This window comes from Cervus elaphus, chromosome 16, assembly GCF_910594005.1.
Source record: "Cervus elaphus chromosome 16, mCerEla1.1, whole genome shotgun sequence".
Taxonomy (NCBI): domain Eukaryota; kingdom Metazoa; phylum Chordata; class Mammalia; order Artiodactyla; family Cervidae; genus Cervus; species Cervus elaphus.
The window spans coordinates 38,058,455-38,076,648 of NC_057830.1; the positions used below are offsets into that span (position 1 = coordinate 38,058,455).

The 18,194-nt window shown below is 44.8% G+C and overlaps 1 protein-coding gene across 2 annotated transcripts in view; it reads right to left on the bottom strand.

Moving 5' to 3' along the window:
• DOCK5 (dedicator of cytokinesis 5) overlaps positions 1-18,194 on the bottom strand; it is a 281,193-nt gene that overhangs the window by 18,071 nt on the left and 244,928 nt on the right. Inside the window, exons 41-45 of one of the 2 annotated variants that reach the window (XM_043927733.1) lie at positions 9,136-9,277; positions 5,428-5,509; positions 4,002-4,086; positions 3,163-3,249; positions 1,344-1,520 (exon numbers count right to left, since the gene is read on the bottom strand). In XM_043927733.1, coding sequence (XP_043783668.1) covers positions 1,344-1,520; positions 3,163-3,249; positions 4,002-4,086; positions 5,428-5,509; positions 9,136-9,277 — 573 coding nt within the window. Of the gene's footprint in view, positions 1-1,343; positions 1,521-3,162; positions 3,250-4,001; positions 4,087-5,427; positions 5,510-9,135; positions 9,278-18,194 lie in introns of those variants that run through there. The other variant, XR_006345828.1, reaches the window with a different exon arrangement.

Sequence of the window (18,194 nt, forward strand, 5' to 3'; positions counted from 1 at the left end):
ATTCACACACATGCTCTTGGAATGGAGCTCATCTGTATGTAGGGCACTTACTATAAGAGAATCAGCCCATTGAACCTCTGCTTGCCCTTCCCGTCTGTCTCCTTCTCTTCCCCCTCACTTTCTGCACTACTCAACAGGGGTGTTACTTGTTATATTTATATTCAAGAAGCGTTTAGTCCCTCAGTTGTGTCCAACTCTTTGCAACCTCATGGACTGTAGCCCACAAGGCTTCTCTGTCCATGGATCCTCCAGGCGACAATACTGGAATGGGTTGCCATTCCGTTCTCCAGGGGATCTTCCCAACTCAAGGACTGAACCCGGACCTCCTGCATTGCAGGCAGATTCTTTACTGTCTAAGCCACCAGGGGAAAGGTTTTCAGGAAGATTCCCAAATTATTTAGCCACTGAAACCATACCTAACAATTAAAAACCCTCTATTAATTATACATACTGAATGCATTACTGCTGCTGCTAAGTCACTTCAGTCGTGTCCGACTCTGCGCGATCCCATAGACAGCAGCCCACAAGGCTCCCCCGTCCCTGGGATTCTCCAGGAAAGAACACTGGAGTGGGTTGCCATTTCCTTCTCCAATGCATGAAAGTGAAAAATGAAAGTGCAGTTGCTCAGTCGTGTCCGACTCTTAGTGACCCCATGGACTGCAGCCTGCCAGGCTCCTTCATCCATGGGATTTTCCAGGCAAGAGGACTGGAGTGGGGTGCCATTGCCTTCTCTGACTGAATGCATTACCTCCACTTAAACGGTGCTTCACCCAAACCCTATACAGTGGATTCCCACACAGTGAGCATTCCACTCATGCATTTCTAGAGTAACAGATAAGACACTTACTTGAACTAATTTAACTGTAGAGCCAGGGCCAGCATTTGTTCATGAAACCAATTGCACACCATGTCAGGGCGGGGATTCCTAGAATCTAGTTTCAAATAGAGTGTGGCTCTGTTTCCCACAGACGCTGCTTCCTTTCTGGGGCATCCTCAGGTCTAGAGTCCACTCGAAAGCTTTCTACTTTCCAGAGGAGAGAGGGAGTGGGGGCTGGAATTCACAGGTAGTGAATCAAGCAGAGGTCCACCAGGTTGATCTTTTGGTGATTCTACGAGACACTGGCCTGACCCTGGGTGGGCGGTTGATGGTCTCTAGGAGGTGTGAGCTCAGGAAGCAGCTTGCCATTCATTTCATTTGCCCATTCCTAAAGTGGGGAGCATGGACACCTCTCAGAGAAACTCTAAGAAACTCATTCGCCAGCGGCAGGCGGCCACTGGAGAAGGAGGGAGAGACACACCCAGCCTGGTGGCCCCGTGGGGTTCCCAGGACGCAGCCCACCTACCTTCTCGTAGTTGGAGAAGCCCCCCATGACAGCCGGGTCCACGACGCCATTGAGCAGCATAGAGAGGGGGTGCACAGACAGGGACCGGTCCCAGGCATGCTGCTGGACACAGTTGCTGATCTTCTCATTGGTGAGCTCCATGGTTTCGATGGCGTTCTCCAGAGGACTGATTTCCTCCTGTGACAGAGCGCGTGGGAGAGGAGAGACATGGAGCTCCATGGTCCCCTCTGGAGAAAGCCTAAGCCTTCCACTCAACAGGGACACAATTCCCACCAAGCTCTGGAGGAGTGATGTTTTGCTTGTCAAGGTCATATTTATTAATAACTGTGGGCTACAGTCCATAGGGTCGCAGAGAGTCAGACAGGATGGAGCAACTGAGCACATGGCTGGAAGGAGCGTGTGATTTTTATGGGGTCAGGGTCAGAATGCAGAGGTCTCAAGACAAGTGAGCATGGTAGGTAACTCTTTAAAATAAGCCCAGGTTGTGACAGGGCATAGAAAAAGGGCATCTAATTCAGGTTGGGAGTTTCAGAGATGGCTTCCTGGAAAAGGTGGTATCTAAACTCAATCTCAATGGGAGTTAGGTTAAGAAGTGGGGAGAGGGCATTCTGGACAGAGAGAATGACCCAATGTCGTAGGGGGTTGAAACAGCACAGAATAAGCCATTTAGTTCCAGGCATAGAAGAAAGTGAAAGAGGGTTTTAGTCCCAAAGACCTTGTCTACATGTGCTAGGAGCATGGGCTTTCTGGTCTAGGCACTGGGGAGCCATGGCGAGGTTCTGAGCATGAGTGATACAGCCAGATTTCCACTATGGAACTCATACTCTGAGGCAGAGAGGAAAAGACCTAAGAGGCCCACCAGGCAGGGTGGGGCCATCAGGAGCCTTTTTCCACACCATCAGCCAGAGATGAATGGGAGTAGAAACAGTGCACCATACATAGTAGGAGGGCTGGGGGAAGAACAAACCAAAACAGACTTAATAAATATTAGAAAGGTAAAACAACCAGCTTTGGGGAGTGCTGAAGATGGATGTGAGAGGTGGACTATAAAGAAAGCTGAGCGGTAAAGAATTTCTGCTTTTGAACTGTGGTGTGGGAGAAGACTCTTAAGAGTCCCTTGGACTGCAAGGAGATCCAACCAGTCCATCCTAAAGGAGATCAGTCCTGGGTGTTCATTGGAAGGACTGATGCTGAAGCTGAAACTCCATTACTTTGGCCACCTGATGCGAAGAGTTAAGTCATCGGAAAAGACCCTGATGCTGGGAAAGATTTGAGGGCAGGAGAAGAGGACGACAGAGGATGAGATGGTTGGATGGCATCACCGACTCAATGGACATGGGTTTGGGTGGACTCTGGGAGTTGGTGATGGACAAGGAAGCCTAGTGTGCTGCTATTCATGGGGTCGCAAAGAGTCGGACACAACTGAGTGACTGAACTGAAGATGGAAAAGTCGAGGATAAGGGATGATGTGATGAGTTGAAAAATGAAAGGAGAGTAAGTATCCTTGGAGAGAAGAATGTAACTGATAACAAACTCTAAGGAGGAATTTCAAAAATGTTTCTGGGTGCTGGCAGGATCCTTGAGGAGACAAGACCCATTTGGTCTTATAAAAGAGCCATTCACTGGCAGTAACCTTTAGGACTGGTGTTGTAACATCAGTTTTACAAAGGAGTTCTATTCGACAAGCATGTCTTTTATTTCTCTTTTGGAAAATGAAGTTGGCTGGAGGAGCTAGTGAAAATCAGAGGGGGAATTTAACAAAGGCTCTTATTTTATTTGGAGACAGAAATATTCCGAGTTCCACTTTCAGATGACTTACTATTGAGATGTGTTTGACTTCAAACCACTTGAGGATCCCAGGGAAGGTATAGGCAGTCGTATATGTGGTCCTTTCAATCCACATGGTCTGGTGGAAGGAGGTAAAGTGGGAAATGTTGGTCAGTTCCCAGGAAAAAGAGCAAAATTCTCAGGTTTAGTTGAGATTCTATTGGATTTATTTTTTAAATTTTATTTTAAATATTTTTCATGTTATATTAACAAATCTTAATTTTATTTAATATTTCCTATTATTCTATTTTGTATTTACTTTATATTTTATTTATTTAAAGAATTTTTTATTTTATACTGAAACTAACACAATGTTGTTTCAGGTGTATAGCAAAGTGATTCAGCTATACACACACATGTATCTGTTCTTTTTCAAATTCTTTTCCCATTTAGGTTATTAGAGAACTGTGAACAGAGTTCCCTGTGCTATACAGTAGGTTCTTGTCGACTCTCTAGAGATTCTATTTTAAATGCCTCCTTAGTGAATTAGCCCAAAATTTCTACTAAACTTTAAGGATTCGATATGTTTAAAGCAGAAAGGAATTCTCTATTAGGTCCCCCTCACTCTTTTTGATGGGAAATTTCAGGTCCAGAGAGGTGTGACATGCTCAAGCCAAGTTCATGGTGGCAGCAGGCTCAGGAGTGGAGCCCAGTTCCTGGATCCCTGGTCTAGAGCTTTCCGCTGAGAGGACAGCCTGCTGACAGTAACAAGTACATGGACCCTCCACACCAGGGCTGCCATCCTTTCTGCTGCAGGCGCTGGCTGGGTGGACAGCCTCCATTTTGGATGTCAGTTTCATCTTGTTTCAGAGGTCCAAGTGGTGAACTCACAGCAAACTCATTGTCAGGATCCTTTTCTCCCTTCCGGAACGGCCGAGAATACCTGAACTGCTGCACTTCGTTGGCTCTGTAGTAGCTGGGGAAAGACAGTCACGATGCTGAAGCTTCTTTCTTACAATAAGCACTCCTCCACCAAAACCTGGGGCACATTTCACATGGACTGATAATTCAACTATCCACTGAATTATCTGGACACTGATATAGCCTCCATGATGAAGGCTGGAGGTGGTACAGAACTTGATTTTACTGCACATCTTAATTACTGATGCATCTATCTCCCAGTTCACAATTTTAAAAGGCATATGGGGCTTCCCTGGTGGCTCAGTGGTAAAGAATTCACCTACAAATGCAGGAGACACAGGTTCCATCCCTGATCTGGGAAGATCCCACGTGCTGTGTGGAGCAACCAAGTCCATGCAAAACAACTACTGAGCCAGCACTCCAACAACCAGGAATTAAAACTACTGCAACCTATGGGCCCAGCGTCCATGCTCCGCAAGAAGACAGGCCACCACAAAGAGAAGCCCGAACACTGCAACGAGAGCAGCCTCCACTCACCAGAACTAGAGAAAAGCCCTCAGAGCAAAGAAGACCCAGTATAGCCAAAAGTAATAATAATAATAAAACTTTGAAAAAAGACTTAAAGTAATAAAAAAAAAACTGTTAAATAAAATGAACTTATGGCAGCGTTTGTGATCTCATTTGTATAATTTTCTAACAGTTCCATCAGGTCAGCTAGCATTTTAGCTTCTTAAGAAAAGGGACGAGGGCTTCATCATGGGGGAACTCACCAACAAAGCTGAGGTCAGCCACTGCTGACCTGTGACTCTTTCCGGGTGGAAAAAAGAACTAGGGCATCTGAACTCAAGAGCAAACTTCCCAATTTCCTACCCTGTGCTTGAAAAAAAAAATAAAACCCCCAAATTCTACGGGTTACCAAGCTCTTACTTTATACTGAACATGGAATAGACATTTGCTGTGGTCTGAACATTTGGGTCCCCTGCTCATCCCTATGTTGAAATCTTAATGTCCAATGTGATGGTGTTAGGAGATGGGCCTTTGGGTGGTGATTAGCTCATGATGGTGGAGCCCTTGTGAATGGAGTTAGTGCCCATATTAAAAAAGAAGAATCACAGAGCTCCCTCACCCCTCACTCCAGCATGGGAAGACACATTGAGAAAATGAACCATATATGAAGCAGAAGGCCCTTACCAGACACCAAAACTGTGAGAAATAAATTTCTAGGGTTTATAAGCCTCCTCAGTCTACGGTCGTCTGTTACAGTAGAGCAAACGGATGAAGACAAAAGAAAGTCTTTCAAACGGTAATGAATTTAAGGATTTGGTTTTGATAGACTTCTACATAAAGTGTGTGTGAGACACACGGTTCAAAATACCAAAAAAAAAGCCCCACTTACTTTAAGATCTGCTCCGGAACTGGTTTATCCTTGTAGTTGGGTGGAAGGCTCATCACTGGCTTGACAGTGAAGCACTGCATGTCTGAGGAGCTCGTTAAGGAAGGGAGAGCCAGGAAGCTGTCACTGCAAAAAGAACCGCCTTGTCCTCTTGCTTTACCAAAGGAAACGGTACCCACACCAACCACTCCTAAAGGCCAGACCACACTGAAAATGAGGTTCCATTAGGTATTACCGAAATGCCTTAGTAAGTCATAATCCTGGAACCTTTTTTTATCAGACACATGTTAAACCACCTTGCCAGAAGAAAACAGACATTAATGAAATTTCAGGAAAATAGGTGATCAGAAATTATTTTAACTTTCTTTTGGACAAGCATCCATCTGAAATATTCAGACTGCAGAGCCCAGGCAAAAGGAATTTCTTCTATCTTTGGATACCTTAGACTTGAACCTTAGACTTGGAACTTTTCTGCCTTTACCAACAAAGCTTCCAAACCTATAGTTTTGAAACTGGCACTGGGTCTGGACCTAATATTGTTGTTGTTGTTAAGTTGCTCAGTCGTGTCCAACTCTTTTCAACCCCATGGACTGCAGTCTTCCAGGCTCCTCTGTCCACGGGACTCTCCAGACAATACTGGGGTGGGTTGGTATTTCCTCCTCCAGGGGATCTTCCCAACACAGGATCGAACCCATGTCTCTTGCATTGGCAGGCGGGTTCTTTATCACTGAGCCACCAGGGAAGCCCCAGACCTAACACCGACTCCCCATATTTCTCAACATGAAGGCTGCCTTCCACTGACACCAAAAATCACCTGGAGATTTACTCAAAATGCAGAATTAGAATTCACAGCTGGTGAATCAGAATCTCTCCATGGTGATTCTTAAATATAACACAATTTGAGAACCACTCTGTAAAGCTATACCTTACAATGTTACAGCTTAAAAAGCATTTTCACATAAATGATCTTTTTATCCTAATCTTCACAGATATGCTATTAAATATTTGTGAAAAAATAAGAGTTCAGTTCAGTCACTCAGTCATGTCCAACTCTTTGTGACCCCATGGACCACAGCATGTCAGGTTTCCCTGTCCATCACCAACTCCCAGAGCTTGCTCAAACTCACGTCAATCGAGTTGGTGATGCCATCCAACTATCTCATCCTCTATCGTCCCCTTCTCCTGCCCTCAATCTTTCCCAGCATCAGGGTCTTTTCCAATGAGTCAGTTCTTCACATCAGGTGGCCAAAGTATTGGACCTTTAGCATCAGTCCTTCCAATGAATATTCAGCACTGATCTCCTTTAGGATGGACCGGTTGGCTCTCCTTGCAGTTCAAGGGACTCTCAAGAGTCTTCTCCAACACCACAGTTCAAAAGCATTGATTCTTCAGCATTCAGCTTTCTTTATAGTCCAACTCTCACATCCATACACATCTACTGAAAAAACCTCTGTCTAGATGGACCTTTGTTGGCCAAGAAATGTCTCTGCTTTTTAATACGCTGTCTTGGCTGGTCATAGCTTTTCTTCCAAGGAGCAAGTGTCTTTTTCTTTCATGGCTGCAGTCACCATCTGCAGTGATTTTGGAGCCCCCAAAAATAGTCTGTCACTGTTTCCATTGTTTCCCCATCTATTTGCCATGTGACTGGACACCATGCTTAGTTTTCTGAACGCTGAACTTCAAGCCAGCTTTTTCACTCTCCTCTTTCACTTTCATCAAGAAGCTCTTTAGTTCTTCTTCATTTTCTGCCATAAGTGTGGTATCATCTGCACATCCGAGGTTATTGATATTTCTACCGGCAAACTTGATTCCAATTTGTGCTTCATCCAGCCCAGCATTTCTCATGATGTGCTCTGCATTTAAGTTAAATAAGCAGGGTGACAATATACAGCCTTGACGTACTCCTTTCCCAATGTGGAACCAGTCGCTCTTCCATGTCTGGTTCTAATTGTTGCTTCTTGACCTGCATACAGATTTCTCAGGAGATGGGTCAGATGGTCTGGTATTCCCATTTCTTTAAGAATTTTAGGAAAATTCTTAAAGAAAATTCTTAAAAAAAAACAGAGTTACCCTTTCAGAAAACCAAGGCCTGGAGAAGTTAAGCAACTAGTTAAGATCAGATGGCTATGCAGATATGCCTTTGGGATGAGTTCCATGATTCCTGTTTCTACATCAAATCCATAAAGACCTCTTTTCATTGCCACACCAAGGAGGCATCTCAACCATTTTCTGAACCCCCAAACTGAAACCTTTCTTTCCCAAGCATCTACTAAGTGTTAACAGGCCACTACACTCTCCTTTGAAAGACATGTCTGTCAACTGCTCTGTCGTTATTACTGTCCATCTTTCTATAGTAACTGGCCACTCTATACCTATAATAATTAACATGTACTGAAATTTTATTATGTGCCAGGCACTGTTCTCAGTATTTTACAGACAATCTTTACCAGAACTCCAAGGGGAAGAGTGATGATCACCCCCATTTTCTTGATAAGAAAACTGAGGCACAGAGAAACTGAGCTGCCCAAAGTGACACAGGAAGTGCCGGCGCTGGGACTCGAACCCAGGCAGTTTGCTGCAGAGCGCTCCTTCTTATTTATCTAACATTCTACGCCTGCTCTGGCTCACTGACCTCTTTTAAAAGACAGTAAGTCCTTTAAATATGAACCTTCAAGTTGTGAGCTTTCAAAGACGTGAATGTGCGTGGCATGCCATCAACATCAGGCCTCAGTGAAATCGCAGCTTGCCCTCCTCTCCTGTTGCTGACGATCTCTCATCTCTACCGTCTTCCTCCTCCAATCAGTAACTCCTCTTGCCTATTCACTCGACACCTGTCCCTGTATGCCAGCTGTGGCATTGTACTATTGTACTTTTCAAGGGACTGTAAGATTAAAAGTGTTTTTTGTGTTTGTCTTTTATGTATTATTTGTATGAAAAGTATTATAAACCTATGACAAGGCAGTACCGTATGGCTGATTATGTTACTTGGGTACTTAGGCTAATGTTTTGGACTTATGAACAAATTGGACTTGCAAATGTACTCTTGGAATGGAACTTGTTCGTATGTGGGAGACTTCCTTTACTGTTCAATTCCATAACATCTCTCATTTTTAAAATGCATGTAACTGTTTTTTTCAGTAAGACATTATACATTACCAAAAGAGAGCTATGTGTCTTTATACAGGATCCAGAATTCAGAACAGGAAGTCTACGTTCTCCCCGGGCTTTGCTTGTGACTATAACACACGTCCTTCCATACTCAAGATTTGCTTCTCATCTCTCTCTTTCAGTCACATCAGAGCCCTGAGCTAAGGACATTAGGGTCCCGAAGCTTTTATGCAGAACGGGACACTGAGTCAGGATGGCTAAATGAGTCTGAGGACAGGACCTACCTGCATGCAGGCACAGGACTGGACCCTCACCTTCTCTGGCTGGGCTGGGGCCGTCGCAGGTTCCAGAGCCCCTGGGCAGGGACTTCCCTGGTGGTTCAGTGTTTAAGACTCCACACTCCCGACGCAGGGGGACTGGGTTTGATCCCTGCTTGGGGAACTAGATCCCACGTGCTACAACTAAGAGCTTGCATGCCACCAGCTAAAGATCCCAGGTACTGCAGCCAAGACCTGACCGAGCCAAATAAATTAGTAAATAATAAACGTTAAAACAAAAAACAAAGAAGAAGAGCCTCTAAGCTGTGGTCTGAGACAAGGATACACTGCTTGGGGGAGGACTTGATATCATCTCCTGGGGGGGTGGTGCTGGTCATCTTCTCGGCGTTGGGAAATTGGGTCAGCAGCCTGAGGCTGAAGTCTTCTCGCCTCTCGTACTCCTTCCCCCGGTAGATGAAGATCTTGTTCTGCATGTCAGGACAAGCAAGGAGAAGAATTAAACATGAACAGAAGAGTGAAGGGCAACTGGGGATTCAAGTCTCGAGGAAGACACTGTCCTCCTCAGGCTAAGTGCAACCCCTCCCTCGCCACCATGGTCTCACTGAACACTTACTACTTGCTCACAGCAACCATCATATCTGAAAGAGCTCATAGTTTATTTGGGGAGTTAAGTCAAAATGCTTCTCAAGAGGGTGCCTTAGGATGATAACTCGTGTGCAAGGTCTACACTGATCCACAAGGAGAGAAGCAGTTTGCACCCTATCGGAAATTCACGATGTCACTGGGCATGCTGCTTAGTTTAGCTGGTATTTCTCATGGCAAGAAAACGAAAGAATGAAGGGCGTTCATGTACACTGAAGTGCAAGCTCCTTTCTCATTCCCTAGCTTACTGGATCTTACTTTCTCACCATGATCCAGTAAGTTAGGGAATCAGGACGTGGGCGACCCTGCCTCAGAGAGCTCGGAAGTGCAAACAAGATCAACCAACAGGTTAGGTGGGAACGAGAATAAGATTAATCGACAGCCAGTCCCAAGCCAATCCTGGAGATGGCTGTGGATGACATCATCAAAGTCTCATAGACAAGGACTGCTCTCAATACTAGTCTTTCCACTCCAAACTGCAGCTTTTTTCCCTTTAATAAAATTAATAAAATTGGATTTTTTGGAAAAGAAATTTGTGAGGTCCCAGACACAGAAGAAATTTGCCTCACAGCTCTTGCAATTTCAATTGTCACTGTTTTGATGATTCCTGCTCCTCTCATTGTCACAAAGATGAATACTTAGCTTAGAACTGAAAGCATACATGTGTTGTGGTATGTTGTGTGTTCAGTCACTCTGTCGTGTCTGACTCTTTGCAACCCTGTGGACTGTAGCCCACCAGGCTCTGCTGTCCTTGGAATACTCCAGGCAATAATACTGGAGTAGGTTGCCATTTCCTCCTCCAGGCGATGTTCCCGACCCAGGGACTGAACCCATATCTCCTGCACATTCTGCAATGCAGTTAGATTCTTTACCACTGAGCCACTGGGTAAGCCCCACATGTGATCCATTTTTAACTAAAATCTGGGCCCATACTATCCTGTAAAATGTTTCTTAAAAATCACTAGTCCAGATGAATGGATAAAGAAGATGTGGTACATATGTACAATGGAACATTACTCAGCCATAAAAAGGAACAAAATTGGGTCGTCTGTAGAGAAGCGGATGGACCTCGAGACTGTCATACAGGGTGCAGTCAGTCAGAAACAGAGAAACAAATACCGTATGTTAACACACAGATGTGGAATATATGGTACAGATGAACCTATCTGCTGACATAGAGAACAAATAGATGGACACCACAGGGGGAAGGGGAAGGAGGATGGACTGAAAGACTGTTGAGTGACACATACATATCTGGGCTGATACTGACATATAAAATAGGTAACTAATGAACCTGCTGAACGGCACAGGGAACTCTCCTCAGTACTCTGGAGTGATATACATGGGAACAGAAACTAGAAAAGAGGGGATGTTTTTATACGTACGGCTGATTCACTGTACGGTACAGCAGAAACTAGGACAACATTGTAAAGCAACTAGACTCCAATAAAAAAATAAATCGGGAGAAAAAATGTAAGAAGTCACTTGTACAGTCATACACTAATCATGGATCGAGCAAATGAGATCTGCTAAATGCCAGGGGTAAAATGCTGACCCTGCTCTGGTGGAAAGAAATGGAGAACAAGTTAAATGAGTAAGTTAATAAAATAATTCCGGTAATTTAAGCACCTTGAAGGCAATACACCTCTAGGCCCAACACAGAGGGCCGGGAAAACTGCCCGGTCTTTTGGAATTGATGATTAAATGTTTCTAAGCTGGGAGAGATTTATGCGACTGATGTTGCATTTTGCGATTTCATCATTCAGGCAGAACTATGGTGAGCTAGGGACTGGAGTGTAAGAAATCAGGAAGGGCATGACAACTGTGGAGAAAACCAGACAGGCAGAAGCTCAGCACAACGGTGCTCAACCTGAAGCAGAGGGTTTCAAGGCACACCTGGGACTTGACTGGGTAGAGACAGAAGGACAGGGTTAGATGAGAAAAAGAGAGGAGAGGAGAACCAGGCAAAAAGTACGGAGTGCAGGGAGAAGAAACGTTCTTGAGACTTCCTGGGGGTTCAGTGCTTAAGAATCTGCCTGTTGAGGCAGGGGACATGGATTCAAGACCTGGTCGGGGAAGATCCCACATGCCGTGGAGCAACTAGGCCTGCGCATCACAGCTCCTGAGCTGGTGCTCCACAATAAGCAAAGTCGCCGCAAAGAAGCCCACGCACCACAGTGAAGAGCAGCCCCTGCTCGCTGCAGCTAGAGAAAGCTAGAGAGGAGATCCAACACAGCTAAAAATAAAGTATTTTTTAAAAAAGAAGGGTGTTTGGGTGTGTTAGAATATGAAAGGCTTTGAAAGACAGGTCAATGGTCCAAAGGTTGGGAATCGCTGGAGGTTCTGGTAGGAAGGAACAATGTGATGAAGGAAGAAGTGCCGTCAGCCTAATGTGTCCAGCTGTAGGGAACTGCGGCAGGAGTCCACGGGAGACAGAGAAGCCGAGGGATCTGGTGCTGGAGTCTGTGGTGTTTGGTAGAGAGCAGAGATGGGGGAGTGGGTGAGAATTCTCAGATGACAGTCTCAGAGCAGGAACGACGGTGGTGCAGTGAAGAAACAGATGCGAAGGAGGCCTGCTGGGGGCCAGGGGAGAGGATGGGAAATTTATACATTCTGAGTCTGGAGAAATACTCCATAACATAGAAGGGCATTTAGGTTACATCATTCATGTGGATTCTCTATTTTTCAGGACACGTCAACAACACACAACATCTACAAACTCCTATACAGTTCAGAAGAACTCCCATCTAATATTCATTTCATTCTCAAATCAGCCCTGCAATGTGGACCTTATTTTCCTAATGTCCAGGTCAGAAAACCAAGACTTGATGGTTATACGGTTTGATTAAAATCACAGGTACTCAAAAGATGATTCAGACTCTTTCAACTTGAAAGTCTAGACTTCTTATTTTCACTGAATCACTGCTGCCGTTACGTTTATAACCATGATTCCATGTGAAATAATAACCATATGTAATGAGTGTACTGATAAGTATCTTAGGTGTTAGTCACTTAGTTGTGTCCAACTCTATATGACCTCTATGGATCGTAGGCTACCAGGCGCCACTGTCATGGAATTCTCCAGGCAAGAATACTAGAGTGGGTAACCATTTCCTTCTCCAACGGATCTTCCTGACCTAGGGATCACAAGCTGTCTCTCGCATTGCAGGCCAATTCTTTACCAGCTGAGCCACCACGGAAGCACCAATAATACTGGAGTGGATTGCCACTGAACTGGATAGCCATTCCCTTCTCCAGAGCATCAAAAACGACAGCAAATTTAAGACCAGAACCTACGGCCAGGCTCCATCCCAGATCCCCTACTCTTGCTTCCCTCAGTCCAGTCGCTCAGTCACGTCCGACTCTTTGCAACCCCAAGGACTGCAGCATGCCAGGCTTCCCTGTCCATCACCAACTCCCAGAGTGTGCTCACACTCATGTCCATCGAGTTGGTGATGCCATCCAACCATCTCATCCTCTGTCATCCCCTTCTCCTCCTGCCCTCAATCTTTCCCAGTATCAGGGTCTTTTCCAGTGAGTCAGTTTTTCGCATCAGGTGGCCAAAGTATTGGACTTTCAGCTTCAACATCAGTCCTTCCAATGAATATTCAGGACTGATCTCCTTTCGGATGGACTGGTTGGATCTCCTTGCAGTCCAAGGGACTCTCAAGTGTTCTCCAACACCACAGTTCAAAAACAGAAATTCTTCGGCGCTCAGCTTTCTTTACAGTCCAACTCTCACATCCATCCATGACTACTGGAAAAACCATAGCCCTGACTAGACGGACCTTTGTCGGCAAAGTAATGTCTCTGCTTTTTAATACGCTGTCTTGGCTGGTCATAGCTTTTCTTCTAAGGAGCAAGTGTCTTTTTCTTTCATGGCTGCAGTCACCATCTGCAGTGATTTTGGAGGCCAAAAAAAAAAAAAGTTTATCACTGTTTCCATTGTTTCCCCGTCTATTTGCCATGAGGTGATGGGACTGAATGCCATGATCTTAGTTTTTTGAATGTTGAGTTTCAAGCCAGGTTTTCACTCTCACACTTTCATTAAGAGGCTCTTTAGTTCCTCTTCACATTCTGCCATAAAAGTGGTGTCATCTGCATACCTGGGGTTACTGATATTTCTCCCAGCAACCTTGATTCCAGCTTGTGCTTCATCCAACCTGGCATTTCGCATGATATAATTTGCCCGTAAGTTAAACAAGCAGGGCGACAATATACAGCCTTGACATACTCCTTTCCCTATTTGGAACCAGTCTGTTGTTCCATGTACGGTTCTAACTGTTGCTTTTTACCTGCATACAGATTTCTCTGGAGGCAGGTCAGGTGGTCTGGTATTCCTATCTCTTTAAGAATTTTCCACAGTTTATTGTGATATATACAGTCAAAGGTATTGGTGTAATCAATAAAGCAGAAGTGGACATTTTTCTGGAACTCTCTTGCTTTTTTGATGATCCAGTGGTTGTTGGCAATCTGATCTCTGGTTCCGCTGCCTCTTCTAAATCCAGCTTAAAAATGTGGAAGTTCATGGTTCTCATACTGAACCAAACCTGGTTTGGAGAATTTTGAGAATTACTTTGCTAGTGTGTCAGATGAGTGCAACTCTGTGGCAGTTTGAGCACTCTTCGGCATTGTCTTTCTTTGGGATTGGAATGAAAACTGACCTTTTCCAGTCCTGTGGCCCCTGCTGAGTTTGCCAAATTTGCTGGCATATTCAAAGTAGCACTTTCACAGCATCATCTTTTAGAATTTGAAAGAGCTCAACTGGAATTCCGTCACCTCCACTAGCTTTACTCATAGTGATGCTTCCTAAGGTCCACTTGACTTTGCATTCCAGGATGTCTGGCTCTAGGTGAGTGATCACACCATCATGGTTATCTGGGTCATGATGATCTTTTTTGTTTAATTCTTCTGTATATTGTTGCCACCTCTCCTTAGTAACTTCTGCTTCTGTTAGGTCCATACCATTTCTGTCCTTTATTGTGCCCATCTTTGCATGAAATGTTCCCTTGGTATCCCTAATTTTCTTGAAGAGATCGCCAGTCTTTCCTATTCTATTTTTTCCTCTATTTCTTTACATTGATCACTGAAGAAGGCTTTCTTATCTCTCCTTGCTCTTCTTTGGAACTCTGCATTCAAATGGGTATATGTTTCCTTTTCTCCTTTGCCTTTAGCTTCTCTTCTTTTCTCAGCTATTTGTAAGGCCTCCTCAGACAACCATTTTGCCTTTTTGCATTTCTTTTTCTTGGGGATGGTCTTGATCACTGCCTCCTATACAATGTCAAGAACCTCTGTCCACAGTTCTTCAGGCACTCTATCAGATCTAATTCCTTGAATCTATTTGTCACTTCCACTGTATAATTGTAAGGGATTTGATTTAGGTCATACCTGAATGGTCTAGTGGTTTTCCCAACTTTCTTCAATTTAGGTATGAATTTGACAATAAGGAGTTCATGATCTGAGCCATAGTCAGCTCCCAGTCTTGTTTTTGCTGACTGTATAGAGCTTCTCCATCTCTGGCTGCAAAGAATATAATCAATCTGATTTCAGTATTGACCATCTGGTAATGTCTATGTGTACAGTCTTCTCTTGTGTTGTAAGAGGGTATTTGCTATGACCAGTGCGTTCTCTTGGCAAAACTCTGTTAGCCTTTGCCCTGCTTCATTCTGTACTCCAACGCCAAATTCGCCTGTTATTCCAGGTATCTCTTGGGCTTCCCTGTGGCTCAGACGGTAAAGCATCTGCCTGCAATGCGGGAGACCGGGTTCGATACCTGGGTCGGGAAGATCCCTGGAGAAGGAAATGGCAATCCATTCCAGTATCCTTGCCTGGAGAATCCCATGGAAGGAGGAGCCTGGTAGGCTACAGTCCACAGGGTCGCAAAGAGTCGGAAACGACTGAGCGACTTCACTTTCACTTTCTTTCAGGTATCTCTTGACTCCCTTGTCTGCCTTATCCACAACCAGGGTTAACGACGCATAAATAACCCACCATCTTTTATATCCAGCCTGGAGCTTTCCTTTGCGTTCCAGATCCACATTAGCAAATTGTTCACTCATACTTTTTTGGATGTTTCAAATCTACCTCACATGGAGTATGTCCAAAATCAAACCTTTACAACCTGAAAAGATGCCAAAAACCCCTCTGCGAGGCGGCACCCACAGCTCTCTGAGCCTGTTCTATACCTGCCCTGTGTTCTTCACGTGCTTCTCCAGCCTCATGGCTTACGGACCTGCTGTTCTCACTCTCTGGCCCCTCGTGAGAGCTGCCTGGCTTATTCCCTCACTTCTTTCAGGGTTTGACTCCAATGGCACATTCTTGCTGCAGTCTCTCCTGTTCACTCTGTTTAAAATTGCAACTCCAGGGACTTCCCTGGTGGTCCAGTGGCTAAGATTCTGCGCTCCCAATGTGAGGGGCCCAGGTTCCATCCCTGCTCAGTGAACTACAGTCCACCTGCTGCAGCTAAAGAATCTGCATGCTGCAACTAAGACCCAGCACAGACAAACAATAATTAAAAAAAAAAGACTGCAACTCCACCCCATCACCAGTGTCTCTATTCACTTCCCCTGACATATTTTCTCTACAATACTTGCTGAGTGTCTACCCTGTCTGAGGCATTGTTCTAGCCCATCTGACATACTCAATATCCTACTTACCCACCTTAGTAATTTTTTATTTACTTGTCCCTCCAGAATATAAGCTCTACAATTTCAGGGAGTTGGGTTTGTTTTGGACTCTGCCCCCAGGCCTGCAGGCTTCCCCTGTGGCTCCGATGATAACATATCCACCTGCAGTGCAGGAGACCTGGGTGTCACCCCTGGGTCGGGAAGATCCCCAGAGAAGGGAATGGCAGCCCATTCCAGTATTTTTGCCTGCAGATTTCCATGGACAGAGGAGCCTGGCAGGCCACAGTCCCCGGGGCTGCAATGAGTCTGACACTACTGAGCACACATGCCCAGGCCTGTATGACAGCAAGCACCACAGTAAAAGATCAGTAAATATTTATTCAATGAGTGGATTCACTCTCCTCCGTACTCTGTCCTTTCCCAGTGCTGCTATCTTAGTGGACGGCTCCGCTGCCCCAGCAATTATGAGACCAGAGAGCAAGCAATCGTTCTTACCGCGTCCCTCTTTTTCTCACCCTCATCCCATCAGTCATCAAATACTGTTACTTCATCTCCATGACGCTCAACTTTCCACTTCTCTCTAAAGCCACTTCCCAAGGCTGGCTGTCATCTCTTCCCTGAATATCTGCCATGGTCTATATGCACATCCCATCCATACTCCATACCAAAGCCAGATGACCTCGTCAACACAAAAAATGGGCACTGGCTCCCCACGGCTCTCAGGATGCTGACAAAACAGGATGTGGAACCCCAAAGCCCGACACGCTCTCCCCATGCTTCCTGTCTCATCCCCCCTGCCCACTTCTGAGTCCCTCTCTTCCCACAGCACCGGTCTGTCACTCCCAGCGCCTGCCACACTCTTGCCTGCTCCTTCCTCTGCCTGGAATGCTTTTTCTCACCCCGTCACCTCCTTAACTCCCAGTTCATCTTTCAAATCACAGCTGAAGCAGAAGTTTTCTGGGAAATCTTTCCTGACTCATAAAAAAGTAGGTATAACTGACACAGTAAAATCTACCCCCTTAGTATAAAAGTCTGCCGGTTGTGACAGACATAACCACAACTACAGTTAGGATACGGAATGGTTTCATCACCATCAAACATTTCCCTGTGTTTCCCTGTAGGTCAAACTTCCCCCTGGCTCCAATTACCAGATAACCACTGATCTGTTTTCTACCCCTTGAGAAAGTACTGACTTTGTCAAAATGCCATATAAATAAAATCACAGAATATGTAGGTTTTAAGGTCAAACTGCTTTTACTCAGCACAATGCATCTGAGATTCATCCCCGTGGTGTGCATATCAGGAGCTTACTCCTTTTCTTTCTTCAGCAGTATTCTACCGCATGGCTATCCCTCACTTTGTTGATCCCTTCAGCAGCAGCTCAGGGACTTCTGGGCTGTATCTAATCTTTAGTGATTATGAGTAACGGTGCTATAAACAATCATGAACCATTTTCATGTCAACATAGGTTTTTATCTGACTTGTGTATACACACTACTTGCTTAACCAGCCCGTCTAGTACAGAATACCTGTCTTGGTCAGTTTGAATTTTATATTCATTTGTGTGGTTATTTAATTAACAACTCAGCCATTAGGGTGTAAATTCATGAGAGCAAGGACCACATCTGATTGTAATCAGCACTGTATCTCTAATGTCTGGCACAGACTGTAGTTGTTTAGTCGCTAAGTCGAGCCTGATTTATTCGCCACCCCGAGGACTGTAGCCTGTCAGGCTTCTCTGTCCCTGGGATTTTGCAGGCAGAAATACTGGAGTGGCACGCAGTAGGTTCTTGCCACATAGCTACTGAATGAATGAATGAACTATTTCCTTATTAGACACTGTAAGGAATGTATTTTCCTTTCCACTTTTTGTCTTTTTAAATTAGGGGAAGGAAGATGGCCAATATAGATTTAAAACATAGCTCAGCACTAAAAGGGGCTTCTTTTCTGTGCGAGAAAATGAGCTTTTTTTTTTTAGGTTTGTTTTTGAGATTATAAAATCAGTATCGCATGATAAAAAGTTTCTGAGAAGGAAGATTAACGTGGTCCTTCTCACTATTACAACAAAACTGGTTTTATTTTTGTGCAACTTTTGCAGTCTTGTCCTGGGGAATAT